This window comes from Dipteris shenzhenensis, chromosome 14, assembly GCF_047967505.1.
Source record: "Dipteris shenzhenensis isolate YYH24624 ecotype China chromosome 14, Dip_SZ_1.0, whole genome shotgun sequence".
NCBI classification, from domain to species: Eukaryota; Viridiplantae; Streptophyta; class Polypodiopsida; order Gleicheniales; family Dipteridaceae; genus Dipteris; species Dipteris shenzhenensis.
This window is the reverse complement of record NC_141609.1, coordinates 51,650,028-51,665,932: the sequence shown is the minus strand read 5'-3', so window position 1 is coordinate 51,665,932 and position 15,905 is coordinate 51,650,028. Positions and strand designations below refer to the sequence as shown.

Genomic DNA, 15,905 nt, shown 5'->3' with positions numbered 1-15,905 from the left:
TAATAAACTTTCTTTCTTTCTTTCTCCGGGTTGGTTAAGAGTTCACACATGCCCTATTATGATTGCTCCTAGCTGTTAGTTGTGTTTGGAGAGGCCTAGTTTGCAAGGTGGTCCACCATGGATACTTGCAGTTCAAGTTCTTGCTTCCAAGGTTGTGGGCACACTAGCTATGCTCTCACCCATTGCTTGGGTATTTCAGTGAACCAGTAGACACCCATGGCAGTGAGGGGAGTTGTGTGACCCCACATGGGCTGCTAGCAACAACTCCAAGCCTTATGCAGGTGTTTGAGCAGAGATGGATGCCCATTGCCATCGAGGTGTGAGAGCAGAACCCAACAAGGTTATTACTTGGGATACTGATGCCTACTACGAGTGGGAAATATATTGAATGCAACTGAGATTGAATTCATTGCGTATCTTATTTGCTGATTTCTCCAACTAATAACGAAATACCAAAGAGGGCGCCAAGGGTTTGGGCCAATCTGTGTCCTTGTTCTTGAGCAGAAGCACTCTAGCTCCACAATTTGTGTTTGAGATATTTGCTGAATATTTTTAGTGTGAAAGCATTGGCTGGTTAGTTGTCTATTACCGCCCTCTTGTTGGCCTTAAGGCCGGTTTCACAGCCCACAACCTGTTGATAAAGAATGACATCAAATGGAGCACAGGCACTCCCACCTTCGCAGGAAAATCGGAAACCAGGTTCCAACGGAGTGGAAACCGCCTTACAATCCTTGAATTGAAAGCTCTGCAAGAGCTGTCCAATATATTTGGATTGACTCATCATTATGCCCCCCTTAACATTAGCCAACTGGATGCCTAAATAGTAGTGCAACCTGTCCATATCTAACATTGCAAATGAATTCTGCAAATCTATCTTGAAATCTACCCTTTTCTGTGTGTTGGGCCCAATGGTAAGCAGCATCTCATCCACATAGATAATTAAAATCGAAAATTCAGATTCACTCTTTCAGACATAAAGAGTGGCCTCTGTAGGTGGTTCTAAAACCCAAGGCATAGCAAAAAAGAATGTATCTTGGCATATCATGCTCGTGGTGTTGCTTCAAACCATAAAGGGCCCTTTCTAGTCGGCATATCTGAGTTTCAGAACCTGCAACCTCAAATCCTAGAGGCTGAGTGACATAGACCTCTCTCAATAAATCCCATAAAGGAAAGCAGTCCTAATGTTTAGCTAGTGTACCTCAAAATGCCTGAGGGATGCAAGAGCAATGACGCACCGAATGGTCGTAATGTGTGACATGGGAGCGAAAGTCAATGCCAAGTTGCTAGGCATAGCCTTTTGCGACAAGGTGGGCTTTGTAACTATCAACACTGCCATCAGCTCTCAGCTTCTTAGTGCCGATGCACGCTTGCTTGCTGGCAAGTCATACAACTCCAATGTGCCATTTCCGTGAATGGAATCAAGTTCAGCTCTCAAGGCATCCATCCATTCCCTACTATCAAATGCATCCTTATGACAGAGAGGTTTCTCATTATATGCGGTAGCAATCAAAAGCAACATGAAACAAATTGCCATGCATTTTTTTTGTGCGCCCCTAATGTGAGCAGCCAAGGGCTCAACTTGCTTGTTGTCCCGTAGAGTATCCAAGAGCCACCGTGGAACTCTTTTCTGCTGTCTTATGATAGCCTGCTCCTCATCAACTGCATGATCAATTGCATGATCATCAAGTGGCTGCAAATCAGTCTGAAAGTTGGCAACAAAAGGAGTTTGTGACTTGCTAGAAGGATTTGGAGTCATACCCAGTAAAAGTGCCATCTAAATATGTGTGTGACTGAAGGAAGAGCGGTATGGAATCAAATACATTAGAGGCTTCTAATGAGTGTTGTTTCTTACAGTCCAGCCAAGGTAAAGCTGCATTCTCAGCAAAAACCATGCAACATGAAGCAAATTGCCATGCATTTTTTTTGTGCACCCCTAGAGCAGCCAAGGGCTCAACTTGCTTGTTGTCCCGTAGAGTATCCAAGAGCCACCTTGGAACTCTTTTCTACTGTCTTATGATAGCCTGCTCCTCATCAACTGCATGATCAATTGCAAGATCATCAACGAGAGGGAATACAAACCGGTATAACGTCCAATCAGTTAGGGCAAGGAAAAAGGGAAAAAGGGAATGTGCGGAGCACGGAATAAAGTGCAACTCGGCGCCGAGACGGGATAAATTGTCAAGCCCTTTTGGAGTGGCACCTTGGAGCCTGCCGGGAGCAGATTACCGGCTGCAAATCAGTCTGAAAGTTGGCAACAAAAGGAGTTTGTGACTTGCTAGAAGGATTTGGAGTCATACCCAAGCAAAGTGCCATCTGAATATGTGTGTGACTGAAGGAAGAGCGGTATGGAATCAAATACATTAGAGGCTTCTAACGAGTGTTGTTTCTTACAGTCCAGCCAAGGTAAAGCTGCATTCTCAGCAAAAACCATGTCTCTACTGACAATGACCTTGCCTTGTGCTAGGCTGAAACAACCTCTATCCAAGGAGGGTCTTTCATATTTAATAGAAGTCTCTTTCTTGAGGAAAAAAAAAAAGTTATGCCTCAGTTGAGAAGGTACATGTGCATATCCAAGAGATCCAATCACCTGCATTTAAACAATTACAGGCTTGCGGCCCAGGCCATCCATGCTTCATAAGGGGTCATGGTCTTCCATGCTTGAGTGGCTACTCAATTGAGCACATAGTTGGTACACATAACTGCATCCAACCAGAATTTATTGGGCAAAAACTTTCCCTTAAGCATGCACCTACCCATTTCCGTAGATGTTCTATTTTTTCGCTTCGCAAGTCCATTTTGTTGCCGAGTGTATGGCACTGTGCACTAATGTATGATACCCCGGGCTGCTAAAAAATCAAAAAACTCTAGGGATGAGTACTCACCCCCCCTGTTAGTGCTTAAGTGGCTACTAGGTTGAGCACATAGTTGGTACACATAGCTGCATCCAACCGGAATTTATTGGGCGAAGACTTCCCCTTAAGCATGCACCTACCCATTTCCGTAGATGTTCTACTTTTTCACTCCGCAAGTCCATTTTGTTGCCAAGTGTATGGCACTGTGCATTGATGTATGATACCCCGGGCTGCTAAAAAAACAAAAAACTCCCAGGATGACCCTCCCTAAGTCAGTGCGGAGGGTCAAGAGGTTTTTCCCACTCTCATTCTTTGTTGAGGCAAGAAAATGCTTGAAGCAAGAGAAGACACCCGACTTGGATTTCAAGGCATAAATCCAAGTAAACCTAGTGCAGTCATCCACAAAACTAACATAGTATCAGTAGCCCTCAAGTGATGCTATCCACATCGGCCCGCATACATCACTATGTACTAGGTGCAGCTTCCTGGATGCACCAATGGTCACATCTTTTGAAACAATAAGCAGCCCTTACATACATGTTTTATAATTGCATGCATGGGTAGGAGATCTACCACCATGTCCTTTGAATGCATCTTCACCAAAATACTAAAGTTTAGATGCCCCAATCTCTCATGCCATAAGTATTGGAAGTCACAGATTCAGAAATGGCATTAGCTTCTATAGCAGCTTGTTTCATTGTCAAGTGTTCCAATGAGTATAATACAATTATCGTGCCGGTTATCACACCTAGCACAAAGGTAACCGTAAAAAAGAACTCTAAAGCAATATGTGGAGATGGGTGAAATAGAAATCAAATTCTTCTTGATACCTAGAACATACAAAACTTCCACAAGTGTCACCGTATCAACTAACACTGATGTGACTTGCACCTAACAAATCCCTTTCACAAGATATGCTGCATTGTTTGCACAAGTGACAATGCCCCGCCTGGAGTATCACTCAAGGATTGAAATAGAGAATTGCAGGAGGTAATGTGCTTAGAAGCACCGCTTCAAAATATTGGGCTTATATAGAACCTGGGCTGAAGCTAGCATCTCTGGATTTAGTGGCAGGTTACAACAAATGCCCACTCATCCTGAGCTAGGTTTGATGCCTCATGACAGTGATCATGGGCAGCACGAGCATTTGTAACTGCAAGACCTTGCTGCTGTTTTTTCTTTCCAAAGCAATGCGCTTCCAACATTCAGAGATGTCATGGCCGGGCTTCCCGCAATAATTACAGCACTTCTTCTTCTTTTTCTTCTTCCCATCGGCAAGAGGAGAAGATAATGAGGTGCCAGATGAAGGTCTGTTGGGCTTGCTGTAATTTTCCCCCCTTTTGCCTTTGCCCCTGTGATCGGTGGCAAAGGTCTGATCTGCATGAGTAGAAGCAGCCCTATTTTGACGGCTCTACTCCTCCTACAAGAATAGGAAAACAAACTGATCGAAAGAATAGTGATTAGGTTACCCATGGCCACTAGCCTCAATGTCGTAGCACATCCTTGGTATGAGTCAAGGAGCCCATCAAGTGTCATGGGACATTACCTGTGAATATGGAACAATCTCATCAACATTGATGAGCTGCTCTCTAAAATCCTTGACCTGTGTGAGATAGGCATCCATGCTGTCCTCTTCATTCATCTTAACATTCTCTAGCTGCATGTGCAAATAGGCAACCCTTGCCTCATTCCGAATCTAATAGAGATTGGCCAAAGTGTCCCATGCAACATTGGATATCTTGCAACACCAAATGTGAGGTATAACAACCCTCTTGCTATTCATAGCAATCACTGCATGGTCATGTGCATCTCTCTGATCTCAAAGTAATGTCCAGGTGTGGCAGGCACTATGGGAGTAGTGGTACATGTACCAGAAGTGGCAATGGTAGTGGCTGCAGAGGCAACAAATGCATGTGCTAGAGAGATAGGTCTAATCTCGGATCCAAATACAAATTTTCAGGAGACCAACAGGTGGCGCACCAAGTATGATCACATGGGATAGTTGGTACCATCAAGCTTGTCCTCAACTACATTGCCAAACAACTTATGGTTTGCCAAAAAGAAAGTGCCCTACAAATGTCAAAGCCTCAAAGCTACAATGCAATCATTAGCTGGCTGCTCCAAAGCTTACTGCAAAGCTGCAAATGACAACTCAAACATGACAGCAAAAGCTTTGTAATTGTAAATGCCAAGTAAGCTGCTCAAATAGTGAGCCAAATGCAAAAGGCTGTCCTGCAATAGATGACTAAATAATCTACAGATGTCAATGCTCCAGATGCATAAAGCTGCCCTGCAAACGCTCAAAAGTGACCTCAAATTAAACCCCAAAGCAAAGGGGATAACTGCAGGTTTCAACCCGGCAGAGGCCCCAAATTTCCAAAAAATAAAAGTATGCCAAAAAGAGGGTAAAGTGAAATTTATGCTCCATGTCACTACACGAGCATGCAATGTCTGCAATGAACTGTCACTTGCCTCAAAAAGCCCCAAAATCCGTCAAATCAAACTTCTAAAAATAGCAAATGTCTGAAATTCTCACTCATGCTAAGTGGACAAATGCCTAAAAAGCTGCCAAATGCCTTTTCCACTGCAAAATTGCAGCCCAATGACAAAAGCACCAATTTCTTGAGGGAAATTGCACCAAAGAGAGGGCAAAATTAGGAAAAGCCCCAAATTTGTCTGCAAATGTGCAAATTTACTGCAATTTATGTCAATGTACACAAAAGCCCCAAACTCTGGTAAGTCGGACAGGCACAAACTCAAGAATGTTGACAAAACCTGCAAACGCGACTTGGAGGGAAGCAATACATGTACGCATGATTCAGCGTAAGAAAATGTACAAGCAGAAAGCACCTATATGGATGAGATGCAGGGCTTGTACGAACGATATGTGGCGCCGCTTCTTCTGACCACTTGAAGGCATCCTTTTTCAATGGGTCAATGAGAGGGGCTGCCCTCTTGGCAAAATGTTCAATAAATCTCCTGTAAAAAGAAGCAAGACCCAAAAAGCCTCCGAGTTGGGCACTCCCTTATGCATTTGACCTTGGCTGGATTCCATCCCTACTCACAATATGACCAATATACTCAACCTCTTCTGCCATGAAAGTGCACTTGCTGGCTTTAGCATAAAGCTGATGCAACCTCAAAATTTGCAGCACTTGCTTGACATGTCTGATGTGTTCCTGCTTATCCTTGATGTAAATAAGGATGTCATCAAAAAATACCAGCACACATTTGTAAAGAAGAGGCTGCAAAATCTTGTTCATGAGTGCCCAGAAAGTAGCTGGTGCATTGGTCGATCCAAAAGGCATCACTTTGAACTCATAAAACTCTCTGTGTGTGAAAGGTTGTCTTGTGCTAATCTCCTACTTTCATTCTAATTTGATGGTAGCCTGACCTCAAATTAATCTTAGTGAAGAATTGAGTACCCTTAAGTTCATCCAATAGATCATCTATCCTGGGGATCGAAAACATGTTCTTGATAATGGCCTTATTCAAGTCTCTGTAGTCAATGCACATGCAGTATGAACCGTCTTTCTTATTTACCAGGAGTAGTGGGGATGCAAAAGGAGAAGTGCTATGACAGATACAATTCTTCTCAAGCAATTCTCGCACCTATGTTGCCACTTCTCCCATTCTACCTTAGAGAGACGGTACGGGGCCTTATTAATTGACTTATTGCCAGGCTCTAGGACTATGGCATGATCAACATCTCTCCTTGGGGGCAACTATAGGCATATCAGCAAACACATCAGCAAATTCTGAGAGCAAATTCTGCATATCACAATCCTCAACACGGGGAATGCTACCCTCTTGAGCTCCCTGACCAGCTGCCTTGCTGAAATGACCTGCAATTTAGGGGTTGCAATACCATGCAATGTTACAGATCTACCATCCTGTGGACAAAGCTGAGTGACAAAGCATTTAAGTCCATGCTGATTTTGCTCAATGATTTCAACCAATCACAGCCCAGGACAACATCTATTGGGCCCATATCCAATGCCCAGGAACTTGATCCTTGCATCTTGGCAACCATATCTACTGACCATATGCTATCCATTTGCCACCTCTACTCATGGCTCCAGTGTCATGAGCCTCATCTGCATCATGTGTCCTTGCTATCTCATCACGTGAGAGGCATCCAAGGAATTTGTGGCATCAACCGAATCCTCATCATCCTCTAGTTCAATGGTCATGCTAAGCTTGGTTGAACCAGTGTTCTGCATCTTACACACATCCCGATGCTCAGGGGTCCATTTCTCCCCACACTTAACGCACAAGTTTGCTTTCTTCCTACTGTCCATTTAACATTATGGCCTTGGTATACTGTTGACTTGCTGAGTTTTCATTTCCAGCAGTAGACTTGGCTCTTGCAATCTTCTTCGGCAACGCCTGCAAGCGAGATTCCCGACTAGTCTTTTTGGGAAGTCTTTCTGGCAATTTGGTTTTCATCCACCCGGAGCAAAGTTTCATATTTTCTTTGTTTGGGTTCGCTATTGGGCACTCTGGACTTTATGGACAGACAGAAACTGCAAAGTCTTTGGTGATCCCATATTTTCCTTGTTTAGTTTTTTTAAGCGTTCTCTGCAGCAATCCTTCTTTGATTGCTTGCAGACGCACTGCATAGATCATGATGTATATTTAGCATACACTGAGATTTTCAGTTGATGCATTTTTGGCTGCCTCGTTTTGAGGTTGCTACTCTTGTAATATAATCAATCAAAAGTTTTCACTAAAAAAAAAAGTGTGCGCTGTACGAGCAACATAGAGGCTTGTGCGTTCAACAACATGTAATTTCTAGCCTTGTTAGCACTGCCGTAAAGGCAATTGTAATGAAAACGTTTTGGGTTTTCTTAAGGTCTATTCACATGCCTTTGCTTTTCACTCCACAGTTTACCCTCATCTTTTGACTGCAACCTTCCTTTTCCATCTTTGTGTCTCTTTGGAATGTGTTCTCTTTTCACTATACGTTTATGCTCAGCTTTCAGTGTAACCTTCCTTTTTCCTTCCTTATTCATCTTTGGAAAGGGGCAATGCACTTGGCACCTTGTGCCCCTGTCTCTATATAACCAACAAAACAAGCCCTCGAAGTTGTCTAACAAACAAACAAACCACCAATTGAGGCTCCATCTTTGGAGTATGCTTTCATGATACAAAGGTCGAACCAAAGACCCCCAAGTGTTGTGTGGGTGCCTAGGTGGGTGAGAAGGACATAACGAAGCATGTGTGTGTGCATGTGTGTGTGTGTGGGGGGCGGGGGGCGACAGAGAGAGAGATTATGGGGGTAGGATTATTCATAAATGAGACACGACATGAGCATAGAAAGAAAGTAGGCTTTTAAGCTCTTTCCTTGTTTTAAAATTTTGAAAATATGTAAAATGCTATCACTCAAAAATATGCATACATATATCCTTACAAAAAAAATACATATGTATGAACATATCTATATACACACATGTGCACATACATACAGAAATGCACACAGATAATCAGATGAGAAGGCTTATTATTAAACTTTACATCATAAACACAGACAGAATAGACATTGCTTCACTTCATTCACAAAGCTTCAAGCCATTAGCTTTACCATGCACATACTAGAATGCTATGGCATGTCTTCTTACGTCATCAGTGCCTATAAAGTGTGTGCAGGGTAACAGAGATATGTCAACTACAATATCCATGTTATCTTACACAGACGAACATGCTGAGTTTCTAACATCAGTCCAGGGGAAAGGGCAAGGGCAGAAGCTGTAATTACAGAACTAAGCTTCTCACATTCATCTTAGCGAACAAAAAATGGTATATAAGGAATATACGGAGAGAGGGAAGGGGGGCTGGAGGGCACATGCATTGGTGCACCCAGATGGTCTATGTTAGGGTGTTGAGCAAGCATCTCAATTCTGCCAGAATGTTGTTTTTGCTTAACCAGGCATTAGTTTTCTGTTGGTGCATAGGTCGAGGATTAAACAAGATGAAATGCAGAAAGGACATTCAGAAAAAAGATGATTAATTGGGACTGAAACTTCTCAGTCAAACAGAGAAAACACGCTTTCTCACCATTGATTTGAGAGTAGAAGAGTGAGCGACAGTCCTTATACCGTTCGTGGCCAGACAAATCCCACAATTCGACAAAAAAATCGCGTTCTCTTCCACCAAACAAGCTGCTTGATGGGCTACCAGTGCCTCCACATGTTATATGCTATGACCACATTACAGCAAATGTTCTGAAATCAAACACCTCCTATGATTCCTTTTCGATGCTATGACCACAGTTCAGTAAACCGTCTGTAATTCAAACACCTCCTTACTGCAACAATTTGTATGCAACGTATTTAAGATGGATCACAAGTAAATCATAGTCTATTTATCAAGATGGAGAAAGGGTGTACCTTAACCTCAACAGTACAACCCATTGTTCGCCGAGGGTTCACAATAGGACTGCCATGCACAATTAGGTGAACTAGTGAAGACTTTCCTACACCTGCATTGTCAAAGTTGCCACAGAAGATGAGATCAAAAGCAAACACATGCACAATGTAGCACAACATTCGACCAGAGTATATATTTGTGGTAATACAATTCAAGATATAAGATGGGTAGCCGCACCTAAAACAGCACTTAGACAATACCATATAAAAAGGAAGTTTGATGCCATATTTCATAGCATCATTCTAGTGAACTTTCATCTCTAGAGACTTAAACTCTCATCACTACAATTACTATGAATGTTCTAAAAGCGGTCCTTAAATCTCATTGAGGCCCTGAAACATCCCCAGTCCATTCACACAATTCAAGATACAAAAAATAATACACCACAAAGTGGACATTATCCTAGGGGTGTTTTGGCTGCTCAACAGCTGATCTTCAATATTTGCGACGCTGCAAAGAGCTTTCTATAACAAAGGTGAAATTTAATTTGTAATTTCTAGTAGTATAGGCAGCCTTTAAATGGCTTGGAAATAAATAGTGCTAGGGGAAGCCTAGAGTTGCCACATGGCATCCTAGGTTGGCTATCCCATAAGCATAGGTGTATTTTGTCCTGGCCTATACCTATAAAAGGGGGCCCTTGCTGTACCTTGTACTTATCTTTCACATCTATTCATGAAAGTTTCTAACTGAGCCTCCATGCTCTTGGTTGACTTGCATCATAATCAACTAGGACTCACCCTCCTAGCCCTCTTCCTAGCATGTTGCTTGTGCAGCCCATCACAAGCTGAAGATCCACGTTTGTTTCCGGGTACTTTATGGTTCAGCTCATGGATTTCTACTGTTTACATTCTGTTCTTTCCATCTACATTCATCTGCTGTCATTTCTAAATTACTAGGCCGTTAAACTAGACCCTAAACTAGCAGGCTGTAGGCTAGTCTAGTTACATTGGTATCAGAGCCCTTTTTAGGGATTTTTGTGGGGCAAATCATATCATTTTGATTTGAAATTTGGAGCACATCATCTTGAGCCCAGGGCCCACCTACCTGCAAATTATATGTTGTGGCCGTGTCTGGATTTTCAGACACACACATGGCAGCCCCAGATTTGACCAAATTTCAAAGTGCGCAGATTAGCACAATTCTGGTATTATTGTGTTTAGCTTTGATCAGGAGATCACAAGCCCTCAACAAAATCCTGAAGATTCTATGTTTTGAGCTAGCATTGCCCATGTTTTAATGGCGCTTCCAGTTTCACAGCTCTGCTGTGATTTGGATATTTTTCAGCACCAATCCGAGTCACCTCAGCTGCTGCAAGCCTTGCCCCAAGTTTGACAATATCACACGTCATTTGCCCCTTGAGATACCTCGAAATTGGTTCCAGCAGGTGCATTTTTGGCTATCTGCAGTTATGGTTGCACTGAAATTTGTTTTTTTCCTGCTCATCTGCTCTACTCTATGCCAACTGAACACTTGGTCGGGTGACACATGTACCCCTAATGAGTTGGAGGAATGGTTGAGCAAGAGTGATGAAAGCAGGGTTAGATTTGCTATGCTCCAATTAGAGGATTATGCCCACACTTGGTAGAGACACCTCCAGCAAGAGGGCACGAAGCATGCACACACACACACACACAAAGTATATTAATGTCCACGGGAGACCAACAGGTCTATGAGACAGCAAAAAAACCATCTAGTACATTTGCTTTAGGGAGGGCACATGGCAGCTCCCAGAGAGTGCAAAAGCAACCCCAATTATTTAGAGTACCTACATAATAGTCTGAAAGAGTAATCAGCCACATATCAGTTTAAGACTGAGAGTCTTTTGGTTTGGATTTAAACTCTTTGATTAGTGGTATGCCTTCCCGGTAAACTGCCCATTTTCCATCCTTCCTAGCAGCTCTGACTTTAGCTGATTCCGTTGCCTTATTCTTCAATTGAGCTTGTGCAAGTTCCTCAGCTATCCATATCTTGGTCCCTTTCAACTTGTAAGATTGTCGAAGAAGCTTGATCTGTAAATCTTGCGACTTAACTGTAAGGATAGCATGTGTGCCAGATATTGGTTGCTCCGTCATCATCATCATCATCACCATCATTATCATCATCAACCTTCCATTCAATATTAGGCATGGCTGCTTTGACATGTGCTAAAGTCTCACTGAAAGAGTCATCATCTTTAACCATCCTTCTGGGAGCCCCTCCACTCTAATCTTCAATGCATTATCGCGTATGGCTTCGAGTTCTTTGATCTCTTCTTGGATATCAATCTTGTTAGCCTTTGTGTCAAACTCCTCAATCACTTCTTTCTTGATTGATTGTACTCCAGTATGAACCATATATTTGACTGTAGAGACTAGTTGAGGAGTAGGAGGAGAGTTCTTACATGAGTTCACAACCTCAGCAATTAATGTCTGCTTGCCAGGTCCCTCTAGAACTTGACTTCAGGCTTTTACATCTGCCAACTCAAGCCTTAGCTCTCTGACTACTTGCTACAAATAATAAATATGTTCATATTGCCCAATGATGGGTCATTTGGACCCTTCTTGTTGGTAATTGCATGCATACAGAGAGGGTGCCATGGCTGCAACTGTAGAGAACCGAGTCCTGATAATTGAGGTTGATGGAGTTGAGGGGGATTTGGAGGAGAGGGTAGGCCATTCCATATTGGTTATTTCTGTAAAAACCCCTAGCTGAACCTAACCCCCGGGTTGGGGTTTAGCCCAACTCAGGGTTAGAGACCCTAGGAGCTTGCTTGAGGTGAGCAAGGGGGGGCAATGATAACCGTGTATATAGCAAGGGAAAACTCCATATGATACAAGATAAGAACTGCCAAGTGGATGCCAAAAAATGGAGGAGGCTGGCCCTATAAATAAGGCTTGCTAGCAAGACCACCGGCCTAGGGGCCTGATCTGGCTGACCCAGGCATAAGGGTCTAGCCAACCTAGGGCCCACCTCCTAGTCAGCTGCCTCAAGCCAAGCCTAGCCCTATATAAGGGCCTACTAGGCGCTTAGGGTTTGCCCCAAGGCTGGCCCTATCAGCCCACTGTTTTGGGCCTAAAATGCCCTCCTATGTAATGAAGGCCAAGATCAGGCCAAAATAGTGAGGGTTAGGCCTGATTTGGCTTAGGGGATTTTTAGGCTTAGAGGGGGGGCAAAAAGGAGATATAGTAGAGGGAGACTATAGAAGTCCACCTCCACACCTTTGTACGGATCTTTTGATGTGACATCTAATCCTATCTACTCTCCCTCCTCCTTCCTCCTGCCTACGCTCACACACTCTCTCTCTCCTCCCTATCTCTATCTCTCTATCCCCTCATCCTTCTCTCTCTTCCTCTCTCCTTCCCCTTCTCCCCTCTTCTCCTCCCTTCCTTCTACTATTCTCTCCCCATCTCCAAATCTGCCCCTTCCCCCTTCTCTACATTGGTATCAAAGCTCCGACCCTGGCACCTTTGCTTCTCCACTTCATCCTTTACTCCGATACCCAGCAGCTGCCACAAGCATGCAACAATCAAAATCAACGCAACTACTGACGAAGGATAGCATTGAGGATATTCTGCCTAAGAGCCATGTTGTGCGCAAAGAGAGCCCTAAGAGCCATGTTGTGCGCGAAGAGAGCTCTTGTGCGGGTAACTCATCTAGCCTGCCCACCCATCCGTTGACACCTGCACCAAAGAGCCGACGATGTATAGCCCAAGCAGGCTCACAGCAAAGCACTCCATCGACAAACATATGCACCATACATGTCGTGATGTCCCGTCGTCTGACGGAGTCCCAACCATGAGCCTTTCGCCTGCTCCAATTTCCGTCAGCCCCCGTTCAATGAGCAGCTGAATCTCGTGAGCAGATGAGTCTTTCGCCCGCTGCCATCCATGAGCCCATACGTGCCACGCTCGCCAGCCTGTCGTCGCCTTGCAACTCCTTTCGTTTGTAGCTGCTCTTTTGCTACGCCAAAAGTCCCGTCGTCACCATGTCCGTCGAGTTCCAGTCTGTCGATTCTTAACGCCGCCCCACCGCCCTCGTTGCACCGTCGCCGCTCGTCCAGCCTTGCAAAAAAAACCTTAGCCTTCATTTTTTCCCCTAGGTTAAGTTAGCCACGGTTAGGTTGGTTGGGTTAGGTCAGTTACATCTAGTTAGCTAGGTTAGATTAGGTTTAGTTAATTAGGTTTAGTTAGTTTGGCTCTAGGTTAGGTTAGTACTAACTAAGGTTAAAGGCTGGGTTAGGTTCGTTTAAGACAATGCCCTAATAGTCCTAAAGGTCTTAGCTAGAATTGTACTAACTGTCCTAGGTGACTTAGGTCTCCCCACCAAAAAAAAGAAGAAGGCAAAAACTTAGAATTCCAGCCTCTTTTAGGGGCTTTCCACAGCCCTATTTAGGCTCATTTGAACCCCGTTCAAAAGCCTCTTCAACGACCTTCCTCCCGAGCATCTTCATCAACTTTTCTTCCGAGCCTCTCCATCACATTTTGAGGCTTTGAGACAGGCAGAAAGTGAGCATATGTGCATTTATTTGGCATAGTGGGACAGCCACAATGGTTTAATGCACACAATGGGACAGCGGGGACAGTCGCAGGCGTATGAAGGAAAAATGGGACGACATGCCTCTAGTTTTGGACAGGTTATGCAAGGCTCTATTATCACAAGGACGTGAAAAGTGATGTAAAGTATCTTCGTAACTCAACCTATGCTTAACATGGGGTTAACCATGGTTAAGTGTCGTAATGGTTTGGCCGTGAGGGACTCGCTAGAGGAAGTGCACGCTTCCTAGAAGTTCCTATGGGCAAAGTCTAGGTGCACCACTAGGTCCTAGGGGCAAGGCAAAGGCTTTAAAAGAGGGGTCTAAAAGTTGGGCCCAAGGACAACCGACGTTGTCCTTGGTATGGGGGTTAGGACTTTAATGAAGGGGCAAATAGCAAAGAAGAGGTGCCATTTGTCATGCATGTGTATGCATGCCCTTCCCCCACCTTCCATCTCTCTCCCCTTACTCTCCCAGAGGTGTTGGACGTTTTCAATTGTTCTTGTGCAGTTTTTGAGCTGTTTGAGCTATTTCAAGCCCGTTTTAACCCGTTTTAGCCGTTTTAAGTCTGTTGTGACTGTTCCAAGGCTAGTACACACTTATAGGAAGTGCCAAAAGTCATTTCTAAACTTTTTAAAAATTTTCGTACGGACTGTACGGACGTCCGTACGGCTGTATAAAATCTGTACATACGTGTTCAACTGCCTCTAGCAGGTGCCCGGGGTCGTCTTTTGCTGTGCTGGACCTTTATGCACATGTTTCTGGCTGCGTGGTAGCTTCTGGAGCTGTTCTGGACCAGTGCAAGCTACAGGAGGAACTTTCCCTGCTGCTTTTGACACCCTCTCTTAGGAGGACTCATGCACAGATCCCGAGGCAATCATTTCGGGACAGATTGTCACCCATCTTTTCATCACATCACTATTAAGCATGCAATAGAGGTTGATATTAATAAGCAACTCCGTGTCCATTACTTTGCTCCGTCCTTTCCCTTGAGGCACAATAGAGGTCATCCTTAGGTCTTCATCATCTCTCCAAGTCGTGGGAGAGAGCTATCCACATCAACAAGAAACTTAGAAATATATACAAGTGACTCTTGTACCAACCAACCCTCGGCCATGCTACCTTCGGGCCTTGCATTTTGCCTCGTGAAACCCTTCAAGGTCTTCATGAAGTGCTCGAGGAAGAACAACCATCATGCATAGTGCCACATACAGCAATCTCATCCACCAAATGCACTATGAGATGTAGTTGGCTTGTGAGAATAGAACGTGGAAACGTCTCCTCCACTAAACAAACCACCTCCACTGACATAACTTAAGCATCCTCAAGCGTGGTGGGATCTGTGAACCATCTTTCCTCTACAGCTCTTTCTTGTTCACCCTCCACTCTCTACCTTCATTTCTCTCTTCTCCTGATTGCTGGAAGACACCTGCACCCTGCGGGGAGCCTGGACAGAGGATAGGTACGAGGAAGGAGCTCTCGTCCCTCTGGCACAGACAGCAGGAGTTGGTTCCATGTTCTGTTTTTCCTTGTTCTTTCTTGCTTTGCAGCTTTTTGCAGTGCATGCATGTTGTTTGCAGTCTTTTCAGGACACCTACAGGCTCTAGCAAGCACCCAGAGGCAAGGGTGATCTTGTGAAAGGCCTAAGGACAGTGTGGATGCATGTGATAGCCTTGAGGCTGCCTTGAGCTCAGTTTGCCAGTGGTTTGGATGCATGAATGCCTCCAAGTTGGGTCAAATCAGAAGTGAATGCTTGAGTATGCCTTGCCAGTAGGAATTCTAGTGGTGCACTTGGATTAGATGCCTTGAAGATCAGTAGAGGATTTGCACAGAGGAACAGTGCAGGTTTGAACCCCTGTTGTAAAGCATTTCCATTCAGAAGCATTAAATAAATACCGTAAGGGGCGCCAAGGCATTTGGGGCCAGTGGGTGCACTGTGTACTATTTTCCTAGGGGCATTCTAGCCTCACCTTTGTTGTTGTTGAAGCTTGTTTCTAAGTTGTGCTAAGTGATTGAAGTGATTGAAGCTTGCATTGTGGCCATTTATGAAGTTTATGACTGAGTAGAAGAAGATCACTGCCCTTTTGTTTATCGAAGGCCGGTTCCAATGGTTC

The 15,905-nt window shown here is 44.1% G+C and overlaps 1 protein-coding gene across 1 annotated transcript in view; it reads right to left on the bottom strand.

Annotated features, from left to right (window-relative positions):
* The window catches only part of LOC147894797 (small GTPase LIP1-like), an 83,851-nt gene that overhangs the window by 50,410 nt on the left and 17,536 nt on the right, over positions 1-15,905 (bottom strand). The window contains exons 2-3 of the mRNA XM_087384895.1: positions 9,242-9,333; positions 8,910-9,051 (exon numbers count right to left, since the gene is read on the bottom strand). Coding sequence (XP_087241021.1) covers positions 8,910-9,051; positions 9,242-9,333 — 234 coding nt within the window. The remainder of the gene's footprint in view (positions 1-8,909; positions 9,052-9,241; positions 9,334-15,905) is intronic.